Consider the following 18,601-nt stretch of genomic DNA (forward strand, 5'->3'; position numbering starts at 1 on the left):
CTTTTTGAAAATCCTGTCAGCCTAGTGCTTGTTTTTTTTTCATGTATTTTGTTTTGTCTTTTTATGTATCTTTGAGGTAAAATATATGAAATACTTCTCCATATACAAACAGGCATATCTCTCAATCATGTTGAAACTTTCCACTCCAAGTGAATTTCTTGATCCGCCCGGTGCATCCTGTATCAACACGGTATACAGGAGTATTATCCCAAAATAAGTATAAACATTAAATAATAATAATAAACACTAGTTTGTATTGTGTTTTTAAGGTTTATTTATTTTCTACCCTGTATCAATCACGTAAATAGTTAAATAATGTATAGTACTTTTAGTACTGATGTAAAAATGAACCCTAGATATTTAAGCTATTAGCTATAAATTAAAACTTTCAGCGTCTAACATCAGGCTCAACAACAGTTTAAAACTGTCAATGTTTTAGATCTATGTTTAACATAGAGATTATATTACTGAAATATAAATTAATAAAAACTGTTTGCCTAATATAACATAATGTTAAAATGGTACAGATATTGAAATCTTCAAGAGTAACAAATTCACCCAAAATCACCCACCCCAATCCCACTGCTCTCAACCACATGTAAATCTAAATTCTTTGTTGATAGCTTCATAGCAATTTATAAAAATTATTCTCAATCCCATACAGTATTGGCATTAGGATAAAATAAAAATTAGTTGTTTTAGTACTACTGTATAAAGTTGAACCTCCCAAATGCCAACACTCCTGAGACAAGTAACTGTGTCAAAGGCAAACTTTTTATCTCGCTACAAGCATGTGTCCATTTATGCAAGGTACTGTAAATTATCATACAAAAACATATAGCTTCAATCCAAATTATGGGAGATATCAGCTGCTTAAAAGAGGTACCAAATGCACTGACCGGACAGCAAAACAAACAACTTTGTAAGGTAGTTTCCCGATGATTGTAAAATCAAAAGGGTACTGGGTATGATCAACTAGCGTTCTTGTCACCAACTAGCCATCCATTCATAGAAGTACTGATGTAGCAGCCTATCTGTACGGTGACTATAGAATGGATCCGAGACATGACTTACCATGACTTTTAGTTGATAGACGATTGAATTTTGTTATGAAGAGTTGTACGTGAATGTATTATGAAACTTTTGATTGGTAAATATTGAGGTGTCCACTTACAAAATAAACAGAATACAATTTTAAAATAAGTAATGTTATGTTAATTAATGTTAATTTATGATTTCAAGCATCTTTGGTTGTCCTATACCTGTAAAAGTATGCAGTGCAAAACCTGCAATAAGGCACTCTTTATTTACTTTCTTCACCACAGATTCCACAGTTTCAATTTGTTTGAAGCAATAAACACAGTTGGTATTATAAAGCTAGATAGTAGCAGTACATAAAGGGCTGAGTCAACTATCTGGAGAAAGACAAAAATGATAATTAATAGTTTTTAGAGTTTTTTGGCCAAATATGTAAACTTAATTTTAACATGATTTTCCAATATGCAAGATCCATCCACTTTGTAAAACAAATAAACGATAAAAAGAATTGTTTAATCAACAAATGCTATCACCCAATTGCAAGTTTTACGCCTGGGCCTAGCTCTTATGCAAATCAAAACTGTTGACCTTGTCTGTTAAAGGTTCACAATTTTGGCCAAAAATAATAATATATTGCAGTAAACGGCTATGAAACATTATAGCGTTGGCCTTGTTCAATAAACATAGTTAAAAACGCATTGATGAAGCTATTGCAACTTAAAGTTTCCTATATGCATGGTTGATCATGCATATAAATTATATTCCCAATTTTGGTTTTATGTTTTTAGTTCCTAATCAAATATGAAAAATGTTTTAGTTTCAGTTTTTTGTTTTTTTTCCATTGTTTTTGTATTAAATTTTGTAATTAAGCATATGTTAAAAAAGTGTTGTTCCAAATAAATATTATTATTATTATTATGGTGGTTATCAGCACAGTTGACCAAGCATGAAATTCACTGGCAAGGTCAACCTTGTGTCAAATGCCTTTTTTTTCGGCAATGCTGACCATGTTTCTTGATTATGTTGTCTTATTGGCAGTGGGAACTAGGCGCACATGATTATAGAAACTGCTAACAGACATGCACAGTTAACCATGCTAATAGTCACTTCATAAGGAAATATGCCAGTATGGACATGAACAATGATATGTACCTTTTTCTGGAACTTCCACTTTTTGATGATTTGATGATACCGTAATCGTGTGAAAGACACCATGGTGTAGAGTGGAATGAAGGAATTTGGCATGATCATATGTAAAATGTTATCAACTTTCTTACGAAACAAAAAACCTCTTGAATTAACTAGATCTCTCATCTGTGAAGAAACGTCATTATAATATGAGTAAGGTAGACAGGAATGGATTACTAATATAATAGACTAAGTGTTTAAAGGCACACCACTTTTCGCACATTGGCAAATTTACTATTTATATACTTTTTTTGTTTATATTATAATAATGATAATAACTATATAGTGCCATATCTGCAATATACACTCATGGCATATGTGGAATGGACACTTTAAACTACATGCTTCTCCCCTTATGGTCGTCACGTTATATATATATTATTATTAATAAAAAAAATATAACAAAATGGAAAAAAGTTTTATTTTGACTATCAAAGGAGAATGGGGGTGTATCTCGATAACATCTTCCTTTGCAGTGTCAGACAGGAGAAAGAATTGTTGCAGATAGAGGGTAATTGGATGTATTCTCAAATACATAGTCCGGCTATTTTTTCTTGTATTTTCAGTTACGATTAAATACATGGCTTTAAACTACACATTCATTAAAATTAAATTTTAAAATGTTGATGATTCTGTTACATTACCTCTACATAGTTGTACATAGCTAGATCACATATTGCTTTAGCATCTGGGTTCCTGCTTATTGAGTAAGTGTTTAGAATACTTTCTGAAAAAAAGAAATTATTGAAACACTGCTGTAAATACTACAAGAAAATAAACTCAACTGGTTAAACAAACAATTTTAAAAGATATGTTCACTATTTTTTATTTTTAAAAAATAACTTCAATATAAAATATAATGACAAAAAAGAAAACTAAAAACAAAAAAAGGAAGGTAAATTTAATCACAAATTCAAAACAGGATAAACATGTTGTTCTACATAAAAAATGGCGATTTTACGAAACAGAATGAGGACGCTGCATAATAATGTTTACATGACACTTTAAGGTCAGCGGTTAGGGTCTTTACACAGAGATCATCCTCGTATCACTATTAGCGTAATTTTTTGTTTCACAACGCGACACACTGATACACGCCTATCGAGTAAAAGGATAATTCTGTGAATGCTTAGAAACGTATGAACATACGTAGAATGATCTTTTTACGTGACATCCACATAGTCGCATCGACCATCGTAAAAATGAAAAGTCGCTATTTTAGTGAGTAAGTTATTCTGTCAAAAACAAAAATCCTGGAACCAGACAGAATTTGATTTGAGAATTAAGAAATACTACCTACCAAGATCATTACCAAATTCTTCAAATATTTCATCCAATACAAGACAGTCTTCCAAACCCTGTTTTAAATAAATTATTAAAACAATTTTTTAATTTAATAATTTGTCAGTGGTAAAGTAAAGTTGTTTGATAATTATTTGGCTTGCATACTTAGGCCAGTCATTTCACCTGCATGTGTGTTTAGTAGTATGTTAAACAACGAATTTCCAATTTGTTATCTTTATGAATATATTGGACCATAACAGTTTTTGAATTTGAATCTGTCTAGGAGTGACCCAGAATCTCAGCCTTGATCACATCCACTGGACTCTTAAAAGACCATTTATTCCCTTTATGCTACAGAAAGGGGGATAATATATAATACTAGTACTTATACAGTACTTATTGCACAATGCTTCTAAGAGCTTCACATTATTACCCAGTCATTTTTTGAACTTTGGAAACATACTCCCATAATGCAGCTAGTAATGCAATTGTGTTTTGACCAGGTACCCATTTACACACTTGGGTGGAGGCAAATGTAAGTAAAATGTTTTGCCTAAGGATACAAACAATGCAGCAAGCACCACATGCCCTTATAAGGTATGTGTATAAGGACCATTTATTTTTATTCAATAATACACATCCAACAGCAAATAACTCGGCAACTACAGAATAGTAAAGAATGCTTATAAACTAAAAGTCTATATCATAATGGACCTAATTTGGTCAAATACAAAACATTAGAAGTAGAGAAGAGCTCAATCATAAATAATAATAAACACACCTCCACTAAAGTACAAACATGGCTCTAACAAGGAAATGAGGAGTGGGTGAAACATGGCTCAGAAATGGGAGAAAACTACTCTCCCTTCTTATGTGTCTCCATATTAGTAACATGATCATCAATGGATGGGGCTACACACATTACAAACGATATCTTACACAATTCATTCCTTGTCCATAGAACGGAACCATTGCATGAGCTGCATCACCAAGAAGTAGAGCATTCTTGCCAACATGATAAGGCCAACACTGTTAAATAAAGAAAAACCCATGTTTAGTATGTTGTCTCTATACAAGCTTAGCTATTATTCCTGGCATCGTAAATAATAAGAGGCAATCATTTTATTTTGTCTTTAGGCACATGTGGCCAAAGATTACCAATAGTAAATTTATCACTGTCCTAGCAAATAGGTGGTAATCCCCCTGATACATGGGCTGTTTTGTGAACCAGTTGAACCAGGCAACCCTCTACTTGTCTTGAATGATGAACTGGGTGCACACAGGTTATAACTGTGTACACTGGACCTACGGTTTATAGTTCTTATCCGAGAAGACTTGCACTCGTAAACAGTCATTATTTGTATGATACTACATACCTTAATACTGACTAGTGGGAGAGCTTTACTGGAGAAAAAGCAGTCGCAAAGTTCCTTCATGCCTATCAAATCAATCGAATCCTTAAAATATTTGTTAAAAAAAATCAGCAGATCTTCGTTGGTTTTGATGCTTTCAAAAATGTTAAATGGCATAAAAAGAGTGAGTGTAAATGATTTATCTTGGTTAGGAAGTGCTATCATCATAAACTCTCCTCTAGGCCAAATGTGTAGAAAGTTGTGGTCCATCTGAAACTGAAAACAAAGGGTCCAGTTTGATATACTGCATGATAATATAAAACAAACTCTGGCTATGGAATGATGAAAAGATTCTATAATTTGAACTTTGTTCCTGAAAATGAACAAATAAAGGTCGAAATATAGAATCATATGGCTTGCTTTATTTTTTTGGAGTTTTTTTTATATTATCATATATCTGAATATATTTCAAAAATTTGTATATAGCACATTTTAATCAAAAACATGAATAAAAGGCTCCCAAGCGAGACAACATGATTAAGCATGTCATACATGCAATGTACCATCTCACCAGCTTTTTATATTTGAGATCTACAAATTACACAATATTAAAGTGTAAAATATCATTGGCAAACAAAACTAATTTGTGAATGCGAATTGATTACATCTAATGCTTAATTATTCAGAGCATCTGATCTGATGTCAAATTTAATTTGAATTGTGGCTGGATTTCTAGTAGTAATCAGTGCAGTTGTGAGAAGTGGAGAGAGGAAAACATGCTTGTGTCTTGCACAAATGTACAAGCAATGTAATGAGCATTGAACTTGCCGCCGATCACTGTGTCACAATATTTCACATCAATTATTAATAATTAACTTGTCATCCATAATTATAATACTTCTAAAAAATATTTTTAAAAGCCTAGATGCATTCCCTACAGAACATTCTGAGAGAACTTAAAGACTATCTCTTTCGCAATCCCTTTCTCAATATCCTAGATTCACCCAAGATTGCACAATCGTACCTTTTGACATTTGTCATCCATAACACTTTTAAAAGCCTAGATGCATTCCCTACAGAACATTCTGAGAGAACTTAAAGACTATCTCTTTAGCAATCCCTTTCTCAATATCCTAGATTCACCCAAGATTGCACAATCGTACCTTTTGACATTTGTCATCCATAACACTTTTAAAAGCCTAGATGCATTCCCTACAGAACATTCTGAGAGAACTTAAAGACTATCTCTTTAGCAATCCCTTTCTCAATATCCTAGATTCACCCAAGATTGCACAATCGTACCTTTTGACATTTGTCATCCATAACACTTTTAAAAGCCTGGATGCATTCGCTACAGAACATTCTGAGAGAACCTAAAGACTATCTCTTTTGCAATCCCTTTCTCAATATCCTAGATTCACCCAAGATTGCACAATCGTACCTTTTGACATTTTTCATCCATAATACTTTTAAAAGCCTGGATGCATCTCTACAGAACATTCTGAGAGAACCTAAAGACTATCTCTTTAGAAATCCCTTACCCAATATCTTAGATTCACCCCAGACTGCATAATTGTAACTTTTGACATTTTTCATCCATAATACTTTTAAAAGCCTGGATGCATCTCTACAGAACATTCTGAGAGAACATAAAGACTATCTTTTAATAGCAATCCCATTCCCAACATCTGGGATTCACTCAAAACTGCACAACCTTACCTTATCATCTTTACTTGGTGGAATTGACAGCTCCATGTAGCCATGTGGAATGTATTCTTGACTGTAATCAAAACGTGTCGTTCTCATGATGTGTCTACGTAACGCTGAATAGGCGCCATCACAGCCTACGATAAGGTCAGCATGTGCTTCTACTTCCTGTCCATCTGAACTGAAAGCATTCAAGTAATTCACGCAAATTAATAGTCTCCTTACAAAAGACACCTTTTTAAGAATGCATTTTAAATAGTAAAAAACAGAAAACATTTAGGAAATTTCCTTGCCCTTATATAATAATATTTCAGCAAATTAAAGGCCATATAAAAAACACAAGAAAAAGAATAAAATAACAATGCAAGATAAAACAATTTGCTCCATTTTGTGGTATAAATTGCAAATCATTAATAATTACATCTATGGCCTGTTATGAAAATCACTCTTTAATATGAATTTATATTTTATTGTTTTAAGTCCTTGTATTGTTTTTTTTGGTGATTGTTAATCATTATATAACTTTTTGTATCTATATAATGTAAATATGTATTTAATTATGTAAACATTTTGTATGGGTCAAACCTTTAAATCATGTTCCTCCATTTTAAAAGAGAGTATAATAAAATAAACATTTTTTTAAAACTGTAAATATACTTTAGTTTTAACTGTAACTATACTTTATCTTCTCGGATAAGGACTACTGTATAAACCGTAGGTCCAGTGTACACATCTAGCTCATGGGCACTTTAAAGAACCTATTACATCTTTCAAAATGAGTAGGGGGTTACCCCAGTGTACTAGTACATCACAGCCACACCATACCCCTCGCAAAATATCATTACATTTAAATATTAAAATTAACAACAAGGCATACACCATTTAATAATACAGGAAAAGTAATAAAATATTAAACCCATGATGAGAAAATCCATGCAGTTTAAGTATGTGACTGTATTGTACAATTAAATTGAATAATAATACCACTTTATTTATTTATTCATCACATAAAAATATAACATATGGTGGCCAGAAGCCAAATTACATGTTATTTACAATCAATAAAAAAATCAGTTTTCCTGTATATTTTCATATCTTTATTTTAAAGGGTAGCCTTTGAAAAAAAAATGCTCATTTGATCTCCTTGCCTTCGAATTTGTCACTTTCCCCCATAAAAGAATATGTCTCTCTATTCTATGAATAAATTAATTAATCTCATAAAAATATACCATATGGTAGGATTTACACTTTTCTTGGTTTTAAGGAGTTCCATTCAGTTTGGTTATGATAATAAAATTCCATTTTTTTAATAATCTAGCAACAACAAAGAAAGGGTCTGCCAGTGAAATATACGATTGGACAAAATGTTACTATAGAAACACGATACAATAATATAATTATAATATAATTTCCCTTTTTATAGCATCATACAAATAATCATTGCTCATGGGTCCTTTTGACTTTATGTTAAACTTTTCGTCTACTGTACATGTTTCTCCACTAAGGGTCATGTCATGTCAGTGCTGCCATTACAGGCGCTCTGTCATCTGTCCAGTCGCTGGAGCTAGACCAGGGCAACCCCCTACTCATCCTGGAAAATGTACAGTACTAGGTTTTTTAAAGTGTGCACAAGCACACGAAATGTGTGGATTTTACTGGTCAAACATGGTTTTTATGTATTAAAAATTGTACACTCTAAAAAATGTATTTTGTCGATTTAATGTTCGTTCTTTGCCTAATGTCCGTTTTTTTTGTCCAATGTCTGTCTTTTCTCCAACGTCCGTCCTTTGTCTAGCATTCATCGTTTGTCTACCACCCAAAAACAAAAGCTTGGTGTAGAAGTATCATAACAAACATACAGTACTCGAGTGAGACCATAACAAAATTATACTTACTTCAGAAACACTGCTTTTCCTTCATCTAAATCTGCTTTTATGAATTTATGTTTAAAATGCAACGTGACATTAGAATTGGATTCAGCAGCTATGGAGGTGGATTGAAATGTCATTAATAAACAAAAACATTTATGTCAGATATAGAAAAAGTACAGTGACTAGGTAAAGTATAGTTTATAGTTAACAACTCAAATCTCATATATTTTAAATTGGAGAGGAGTTGCGTCATAAAGCTCTGTCTATACTATCAAACTAGTTTGACAAAAATGTGATGTGTCTGAATATGGTAGTTAAATGACATCATCATGTCCATATATGGGCACATCCTATTTGTTTGTCACATACAGTTTGATAGTGTAGACAGAGCTTAAGAGGCATGTATTGTATGAACCATAGACTTTGCTTATAATTGAAAGGTGAACACTTAACTACAAGAGTATATTGTCTTTTATACATCACATGTCATTTGGAATTAGCCATATCTAACAGAAAAGTGATATCTAACGGAAAAGTGATATCTAATGGAAAAGTGATATCTAATGGAAAAGTGATATCTAATGGAAAAGTGATATCTAATGGAACAGTGATATCTAATGGAACAGTGATATCTAATGGAACAGTGATATCTAATGGAAAAGTGATATCTAATGGAACAGTGATATCTAATGGAAAAGTGATATCTAATGGAAAAGTGATATCTAATGGAACAGTGATATCTAATGGAAAAGTGATATCTAACGGAAAAGTGATATCTAATGGAACAGTGATATCTAATGGTGATAATGAACACACTCTAATGCACGTTCAGCTTGTAAACATGAGGTTGATTTGTGTTTGAAAATGTAGTGAGTGCCGATTTTAACTGTTCTACTCCACGTCCAAAGTTGGAGCACTACTTCTTTTAACAGTCTTAGCTTTTGTCAATGATTTATGATTGATGGATAAATTGAATAAAAGTTTATTTCATGAACAGTAGGTGTGTTTTAAAACAAATTGAATGCAGAGAGCGTTTCATTCATTTCACTGCTTTATTTATTCGTCTCCGCCTCATTACAAATAGATCAGTCAATTTTACAACTCAGGAAATATTAATATATATCTTTTTAATAATTGATTACTTACAAAAGGCATTATTTTGCTGGCTTTTTTTTATATATTTCACTTATCTTAATTGTTTAATTCAAGGTTTTACCAAGGTTATACCAGCGAACATATGGCTGTCCTCTAATATATATATTTTTATTACACTGTTGAATTATTGAATTTCTAACTGGATTTTCTGTACAGTTGAAAATAATGTATTAAATGTTAATAAATAATTATTATATAACATATAAATAAATTCCTGTTATTTGATTGGATGATTGTGGGTCACATGGCATACAATAGTAAAAATAATAAACTATATCCAATAGTTAAATTACATTTACTCATTTTATAAACGATATCAAAATTATATTTCTAAAAACTACCTATTATTTTTGTTGCTTTAAATTCTTTTCTAGAAACATTTTAATTCATACAGTAAACAACAAAGATTAATCTATTTATTAAAAATAATGATGGTTAAAAAGTAAGCCTACCTGATAGTAGAGTTTCATTTAATTTCCGTCTATCTATAGATAAGATGTACTGAAGAAAAAATATACAGTTTCTAAATTTAAATAATGCAATTAAAACAAGAATGTTAACACCTTCTGTTACTGTATTTCAAATCCTGCTAAATGGTTAGATAGATTACAAGCTCTCATCCTTTGGATGGGATCTAAAGCTGTTGGTCATATGTACACACATTGAACATGTCAAAAATAAATAATATGGTACACTATTCGAAAAAAGTAAGGAAATAATTTTCGGTGTGCTGATTACGTACTGTATTGAGCCCTCTAGCGGAACAGTCTTGTACTGAATAGGTCACTCAGTATGAAGATATAAATAAAAAAGGTACAAATTTGTTCCTTTTATTGTTCAAATTTCATATAATAATAAAAATCAGATTTTATTCAGATGGGATATAAGGCTGTTGGTTTGTGTACATAAATGTGCATGTGCAGGATTAAAACTGTACGCTACTAAAAAAAAGAGTACAGATCATCTCAAAGTTTGCTGATAAAGACTGTACTGTGGCTGTATTTTCTTAGTTTCAAGTTAAAACAGCCAATCAAAAGGATCTATTACCTGGTCTTTAGTGCCGTATGCTTGTGCTGAAAGCTTTCCATTAATGTCATGGATTTTCCGGGCATTCATTCGTATTCCACCAGACACAACCTATGGGATAGGGAAAAATAGGATACAAACTCTAAATTGTACTATGCATACTACAGAGAGAGGTACCTCAATCTTAAAGTAATCTAAATTCAATGTATTATGCAGACTTCTACATGAGAGTTACCTCAATCTTGAGGTACTCTAAATTCAATGTACTATGTAGACTTCTACAGTATTACCTCATGTTCCAAATCAACTGCTCCAAGAGCTTCTCTACCACGAACAGACAGAGCAAGGTTGATACTTCGTCCTTTCACATGCTCCAGCAAACGAATATCTGCTCAGAATAAAGGTTAGGGGAAAGTTACTTTTAAAAACCTATTTTTCACTAGTCAAATTTGTTTGTACAAATCGAAAGCATCAGCTTGCGCATTCATATTTCCATCTTCCAAATCACAAATATGAATGCACATAAGCTGACGCTTTTGATTCGAGCAAACAAATTCGACTAAGTGGAAAATCAGCTTTAAGGCTGTGACTATTGGTGGTCATGGATTAATTGCTATTGGCACGGTTGATCATACGTTTAATGTAAAATTTCCTATCTGCACAGTGCAACTACAGTAGGCCTAGTTCTGTGTTGAAAACTTTAAATTACTGTTCACGCACAATTGACCATGCTATTGATCATTAACCTTTGCAACATGAATTTGCTTAACTGAGTAATAATCAAGGGTCCTGGGTTCAAGTCCTGTCTGTCAGGATTTTTTCTAATGACAATTTATAACTCCACTCCCAAGACTTATAATTATATTGATAAATATTAATATTAATAGACTTGTTTATATGTAAAGCATCTTGTGTATATGTTTGTCTTGTAAACAGGATTGCCACCTTTTAAGATGGATGTGAATGAATTTGCTTATGGCTATCCATGGCAATTTGCCTAAATATATAATATAAAGAAATAAATAAAAGATTTATTATAAATACACTTTTTCACTGCAACTTTACCTTGTCTGGCTTCAAATAAATCTACCTTTAACCCTCTTTTTGCCAAAAAACATGCCTCCAATGACCCTACCTACAATTTAAAAACATTCAACATTTTGTAATATGACAATAATATTGACAACAGGAAGTTTATCGGTTTTTTATCAGTTAACTTTTATCGGTTATTTCTTGTCTGAAATGAATGGCGGTCGAAATGGATGCTAGTCAAGTCGCCCCATCGCAAAGTCGCCCCATACAAAGTCGCCCCTTACACAGTCGCCCCATCGCAAAGTCGCCCCAAAACAAAGTCGCCCCGACACAGTCGCCCCATCGCAAAGTCGCCCCATCGCAAAGTCGCCCCAACGCAAAGTCGCCCCATCGCAAAGTCGCCCCATCACAAAGTCGCCCTATCGCAAAGTCGCCCCAAAACGTTAAAAAATAGTTTACAAGTGCGTAAAATGTCGCAATGATACACAAAATAACACGGAACGTGTATGCATAAAAGGGGAAGCCCCGTCATGTAGTCTCAGGTTACACGATCGGCACGCACCCCCATCATCAGAGAGGAAACCCCGACTAATCACTCCGCGGTCGCACTAACGTGCTAGCTTACCAGAGGGAAACCCCCGTAATTACTCCGCCGTTGTCGCACTACAACGCACCATCTGAAGATGGGGAAACCCCGCCGGAGTTTTACGATGATATCAGTCGCGTTCGAAATCGGTCGCGTTTAATTTTGGTCGCGATAAAATAATGTTATACGATCTAGATTATTTTTACTTTGGTCGATGAATATTTATTATTATTATTAGGCCTATATTAATAATTGATTTTTGTTTTTATTTTACAGGTCAGTATGATGAGAAAGATGTGTGCCTTAAAAAAATGACAATTTGTAAACATAGTTTAAGATTATAGTATTATAATTATTTAAATGTGAAAAAATATTTTATAGGAAACGTAGGCTGCGTCTGTGTCTTTTATTTTATATGCAACAAATTACGTAAAACAATTTATTTATAAACATTCAGTTTACTATTATATACATAGTATTACAATGAACATTGATTCTAAGCCTGGAAAGGCAATCCCATCATTATATCCATTATAAAATTGCATCATATTACCACTATATGTCGTAAATGATGACGTGCGTGTGTGTATTCGTCGTACGTCCGTGTACGTATTATTCCGTGCCTCTTCACTGTCTTGTTTAATTTAAAATTAAATATACACCCGATATGAGGATATTTATTAGGCATATGATAATTAGAATGTTCTAAAACCAAAAGGGTTGAAAAGAATTTCTTCAGTAAAATGATCATTGTGCTGTTGAATAAAAGGCGACTCGCCATCTGAAACATTCTCTGAAACCAATCGGAGCTGCGCCTTCTGGTATCTGTTTCCTCACAGCTGCTACGTCTTTCTGCTGACCGTCGGGGATTCCCCTTTTTAAAAAACACGCACACGATACTGTACGATGGTTTTTCCATGGTCAAAATGTAGCGTTTTAAATTTTACTAAAATACCTGCATGTAAAACAATCATATCGGCGATGAAATTTTTTTTTTTTTCTTCATTTTTAAAAGTCATTATAAAATTAAGACACATAACTTGTCAATAAATGCAAAATGATCAATAAGTAGCCTATAACACTCATTGTCTTACAACACTGTTATTGTTTTAACTACTGTAAATCTATACGAAGGCCTACTACACATTTATACATTTATTATATTATCCTAAAAATGAGCTGGTATCCACGCGTAGGTTGAAGAAAGATTCGTAATTGTGGCTCTGGTAACTAATTTTCAAATCATATTAAATTAACATTTTAAACTATAAATCAGGGATAATCTTTTTAGAACTTTCAAACAAGGGACTATATTTCTTTAATGATTTTTAAAAAGCACATCACTCCATTAAAACCTGTAAAATAAAAATTAAAACACAAATTATGTATATAAGTAGGATAAACATTATAATGTATACGACATTTAGCGCGACCAAAGTAACAACGCAATCGATATCAAACGCAACCGACTACAGCGTACTACTAGCGGCGGCGCTTCATAATCATACCGAAATAAAACCGTGGGCGACTTTGCGATGGGGCGACCTTGCGATGGGGCGACTTTGCGTTGGGGCGACTTTGCGTTGGGGCGACTTTGTGATGGGGCGACTTTGCGATGGGGCGACTGTGCCGGGGCGACTTTGCGATGGGGCGACTTTGTATTGGGCGACTTTGTATGAGGCGACTTTGCGATGGGGCGACTTGACTGGATCCCGTCGAAATGACCATACACCCCAAGAGGCCCTAAATCATGTCAGCAGGCTTTCCAATCAACTCAGCACAACTGGCAAGCCTAGCTAAGCCTATGTAGGCCTCCTAGGCCTAGTATAAAATTTAGCCCACATAAATCATGAAAAGTGAATAAGAATATCATAAATTACATACCAATCCTCCACCAACAATAATAGCATGCATGATTAACGTGTAGGCCTTTTACAAAAACCAAACATATGAACAAACTACACACGATACACACACGCTGCTGCTGTGCAGTATTTTGTTTATTTTATATATTGGTGGGACATTCCATTTATATCAGAAGGGGTGTCCAAAAGTTAAGGAAGTACCAGCATGAAAAAGTTTGTTTTTGTAACAAATATAATTTAAATTATACTACAGCACTAATTAAAGGCGTATTGTATTGTCCCCCAAAACATTAATAAAATATGAAATGTATAAATCAAACCATTTTGTAGTTTCAATATGCTATTCACTTTGGTAAAAAAACCTGCCAAACAATAACAATTTAGCTTATAATTAACTTATATGATTTTATAAAAAAATAAAACTTTAAAGATGTATTGTCCCTTGAAACACAAAAAAATGAAGGTCAAAATATTCTAAATTTAAATTGGCCATATCAAAGTAATATTAGAGTTGTTCACTTTAAGTCGAAAATTCGAGCCAAAAACAATAAGTTTACGTAATTACAGTAAATTAGTTTGATTACATTTCGTCTGGAATTAGCGAAAGTAACCAAAGATTTCAAACCACGAGTACACATTATGCATATGCTAATTAGGATTGTTTACAACTCGTCACAGTTGAGAAGGTATTTTCACACAGATCGTGAGGAAGTTTTATGAAATATGCATACAGAGTAGCCAAACAAGTGCGTTTTATTATGGGATATGTTTTGATTGAAAACTTTGACTGGAAGTCAAAGTTATTTTTTAAACAAAAAAACGTCTGTATTTCAGTTAAATGATTTTTTTTTTCGAAAAATTTTTGGTGATAGTTATTAACTATTATGATACTTCAAAATGACCCACCTTTTCTTTAAATCTTTTATTTTTTATTTTTTTGAAATTAGTCAAAGGGACAATACATCTTTAAATATGCCTTTTTCTTTGTAGTTTTAATAAAGCTATTCACTTTTGGTAAAGAAAATCCAAAAAGAACAATTTCGCTTATGAAAAAGAAAAAAAAATGGTTAAATAAACCATTTGCTTTTTTTTTATCTTAGGTAGGATATTCAGTTGATAACTTATTATCTAAAACATAATATTTTATTGAGTGATTGTATTATACAACCCAATATTAGACTTTAATGAATTATCAAGACAAGCTAGCTATTTATTCACAACTGTCATAGTGATGTGAGCATATGTCTGTCCTGCCTAACAAACAATAAAATGAATAAAATGTATATGAAAAAATAATGAATTCACACAGAACGAAACAAGTGAGTCTTCAAGTGAGCTTTGAAGATCGAAATGGAGGAAGACTCACGAATCAAGGCAAAGAGTTCCACAGTTTTGGAGCAGCGACCACGAAAGATCGATCCCCACACGAATCAACTAATCAAAAGTGATTTGAAATATCACTTTTGATTGGTCAATTCACTTGCGCTGCAGCTTACATCTTTGCATTGCGTCCTAGTGGGAACCAAGATTTAAATTAAGAAACACTGAATGAAACATCTTTCCATTGCTTTATATAATGTAGGGCTACTTTTCTCTTGAGGCATGCTTTGTGATTCAACTGGTTCACCTGCACTTCAGAATTCTTATTATTTATGCTTCATGAAACTGGACTTAAGCTCTGTCTACACTATCAAACTTTATGTGACAAAGAAATGCGATGTGCCCATATATGAACATATCACTATCACTACCATATTTAAGCATATAACTCCCAATATAACTACATATTTATCTACCACAAAGAAATTGGAAGCCTGGCCAAGCGAGCAAAGAAAGTAGTTGGTTGTAACACCACATATCATAAAATACAAAATAATTGTTGATCTTCTTAGAAATTACAAATACAAATATCAGATATTATATAATTTTACAGAGAGAGAAGAGAAAGCAAATGGATCTTTTGATTGGGTAATGGGTACCAAATAACACAACACAATCTATGCTCAATTCTCAATTGCATTTTTTATTTCAGAAACAAAACGACCATAGTATGCATATAACGTAACAAAGTATAACAAAAAGTACTGTATACAGAAAAAAGAAACAATATAGAAACTGGCAGCCAATTTGATTGTTTTTTGCTTTAAAAAGTTTTTTCAGGTAAATATTTTTAGTCAAAGTGACTATTATGTGACATTAAAATGGCATATTCAACAACAAAAATTGAAAAAAAATATTTTTTCAGGGGGACAATGTGTCTATAAGCTAAAACATTGCATTTAAAAATGTACAAAAAAGAAACTTGCATATATAACAATAACATAACTTTTAAAAAAGTGATTATATAATGATTGCAAAGTAAGGCAAGACTGTTTCCATATATACACTTTTAGCAACGCACTTGGAATGTACTACAACATACCTTCTGTGGCTCTGATTATGTCTGATATATGTATAATACTTGTGCTCAAGACAAAAATGCAACAACTTGCGGACTAACATAAAAAGGAAAAATTAAATACAGACTTATTGGGGCAAGCCTATTGATTGGCACTATTTCTTGCTGTTTTCACTGTCTACATTAACTCTATGAATCCTTAAAGTAGAAAAATGATGTGCATTTTGTGAAAATTATAAGCATTACAGCTGTAGCTTATCTCACCATAAGTAAAATATCCACCGACATACTGTATATCTGACAGTAGTCTACATTACTGTACGTATTCAGTATAAACAAATTTAATTTTTCTGGAATGTATTTGAAATTTAGAAATCAAACTATACTGTATATCTCTAGTCTAAATCAACCTACTGTATGTACAGTATTATATTTGTATTGACATTTTCAGATAAATCTACAAAAAAAAGTATAATGAATATAATTTGGGAATAATTTGTATCACCACATACAAGGCAAGATAAGTTTTTTAGTAGTATAACAAATTTAGACCGTATAAATTTTTACAGACAAGTTTTTGTATATTTAATCGTACAATCCCACAGTGGTCAACATAAATTCTAAATAAGTTGTATATATGTTATTGTTGTAGAGAGTATGCCTACAAAAGTGTACCAATGTTACCATTAGTCTACTTTAACCCTGGTTATTTTATACAATTTAAAATTTGTTTTAAAAAGGGTTTAACAAAGAATATTAAAGAATGCATTTTATGGAAACTTTATGCATGGTCTCTATAACCATAATCTTACTTTTCACGCAAAAGATTTTGTTTAGGACTTTAAAAAGCAAGTAAAAACGTGCATAACTCTTATGCCCTAAGTCTATAAAAAGAAACAAAAATTGAGTCTTACAAAACCGAGAATGTATGTATTTTGTGGAAATTTTAGGCATAGTTTCTATCATCATAATTTTGATTGTTTTTTTATAGATAAAACAAAGTACAAATACAATAAAGTATAAAAATAATCCTGTGGATAGGGTTAGTATGAATCCGATATCAAGGACGCTACCCAAGGTCATGCAATGTCAAGGTAAAATTTAAAATTGCTCCGATAAACCTGAAACTTCGGTAAAGTCTTCAAATTTGGTGGATGCGTGCAGCTTTGTATACGACAGAACAAGTTTATGTTCGTTAGGTCGTCAAGGCCAAAAGTCAAGGTCATTCTAATTTCCAATTGCCGATCGAGCTGAAACTTGAAAATAATAAATTGAGGATAGGGTGAGTAGGAATCCGACATCGAGGAAAAATCTGGTAAATGAAGTTTTAAAACTACATAGTGAATATAACTATATTTTTACGCAAAGAGAAGGTTTTTAGCTACAACTAAAACTAGTTTACATTAGTCTATGTAATGTAAACAATGTCACATATTCAATATAAATACATTGATTCTTTAACAATAAATCTACAAAATGCACTTAAACAATTTGTAGGCATACTACTCTATATCATTAAACTGTAACTTTACAGGACCAAATTTTAAATAAAACTTTACATTTTTATCAATAAATACTACCATAATCTCTAGTTTACATTACTTTATGTATTTTATTGCTATACATTAAAATGTTGCTTTATTTGAAAAATATTCAATATAAAAGTATTGAGTTTTAACAAAAAAGATTTTATGAAAATATACAGTTTTCCAGTCCCTTATCTACATTCATTTATTATGTACTGTAGTTTTATGTACTGTAGTTTTATGTACTGTAGTTTTATGTACAAACATATAAGGCTTCCCATACAATGGCAAGTCTAATAATGACTAAACATTCCCGATAAGTATGGTGTACACCTAATTTCATCACCATTACTGGTGTATTTGTCATAATTAAGTTAACAAATCTGATGAATAGTCAACTACAATAGACAGTAAATCAATTGCAACAGGCCTAGGTGAATGATTTTCATTAAAATGTTTTATCTTCTACTTTTAAGTCTTCAAGACGAGTTTGGATTAAGCTCTCTCCTTGTGACAAACTAGGCGTTGATAAGGAAGTTGACATACTTAGTCAATCTGTTTCATCTTGAGTTG

The 18,601-nt window shown here is 32.3% G+C and overlaps 1 protein-coding gene across 1 annotated transcript; it reads right to left on the bottom strand.

Moving 5' to 3' along the window:
- Nucleotides 1–250: 250 nt before the first annotated feature.
- LOC144851504 (kynurenine 3-monooxygenase-like) lies at nucleotides 251–14,227 on the bottom strand. The gene is made up of 13 exons (XM_078709010.1): nucleotides 14,124–14,227; nucleotides 11,687–11,756; nucleotides 10,912–11,009; nucleotides 10,643–10,732; nucleotides 10,048–10,096; nucleotides 8,465–8,552; nucleotides 6,582–6,750; nucleotides 4,887–5,138; nucleotides 4,450–4,539; nucleotides 3,527–3,584; nucleotides 2,871–2,953; nucleotides 2,191–2,352; nucleotides 251–1,415 (listed from the first exon to the last, which is right to left on the bottom strand). The coding sequence occupies exons 1-13, from the start codon at nucleotides 14,151–14,153 to the stop codon at nucleotides 1,317–1,319; spliced, it is 1,338 nt and encodes a 445-aa protein (XP_078565136.1). The 5' UTR covers nucleotides 14,154–14,227; the 3' UTR covers nucleotides 251–1,316.
- Between the last annotated feature and the right edge of the window lie 4,374 nt (nucleotides 14,228–18,601).

Source organism: Antedon bifida, chromosome 9 (assembly GCF_963402885.1).
Source record: "Antedon bifida chromosome 9, ecAntBifi1.1, whole genome shotgun sequence".
In the NCBI taxonomy this organism is placed as follows: Eukaryota; Metazoa; Echinodermata; class Crinoidea; order Comatulida; family Antedonidae; genus Antedon; species Antedon bifida.

Coding starts and splice junctions, on each gene's coding strand:
- LOC144851504 (XM_078709010.1), bottom strand. CDS start 14,153: ATGCATGCTATTATTGTTGGTGGAGGATTG. Junction 11,010..11,686: donor TTTATTTGAAGCCAGACAAG/GTAAAGTTGCAG, acceptor TATTCTGAGCAG/ATATTCGTTTGCTGGAGCAT. Junction 10,097..10,642: donor CATACGGCACTAAAGACCAG/GTAATAGATCCT, acceptor TTTTTTCTTCAG/TACATCTTATCTATAGATAG.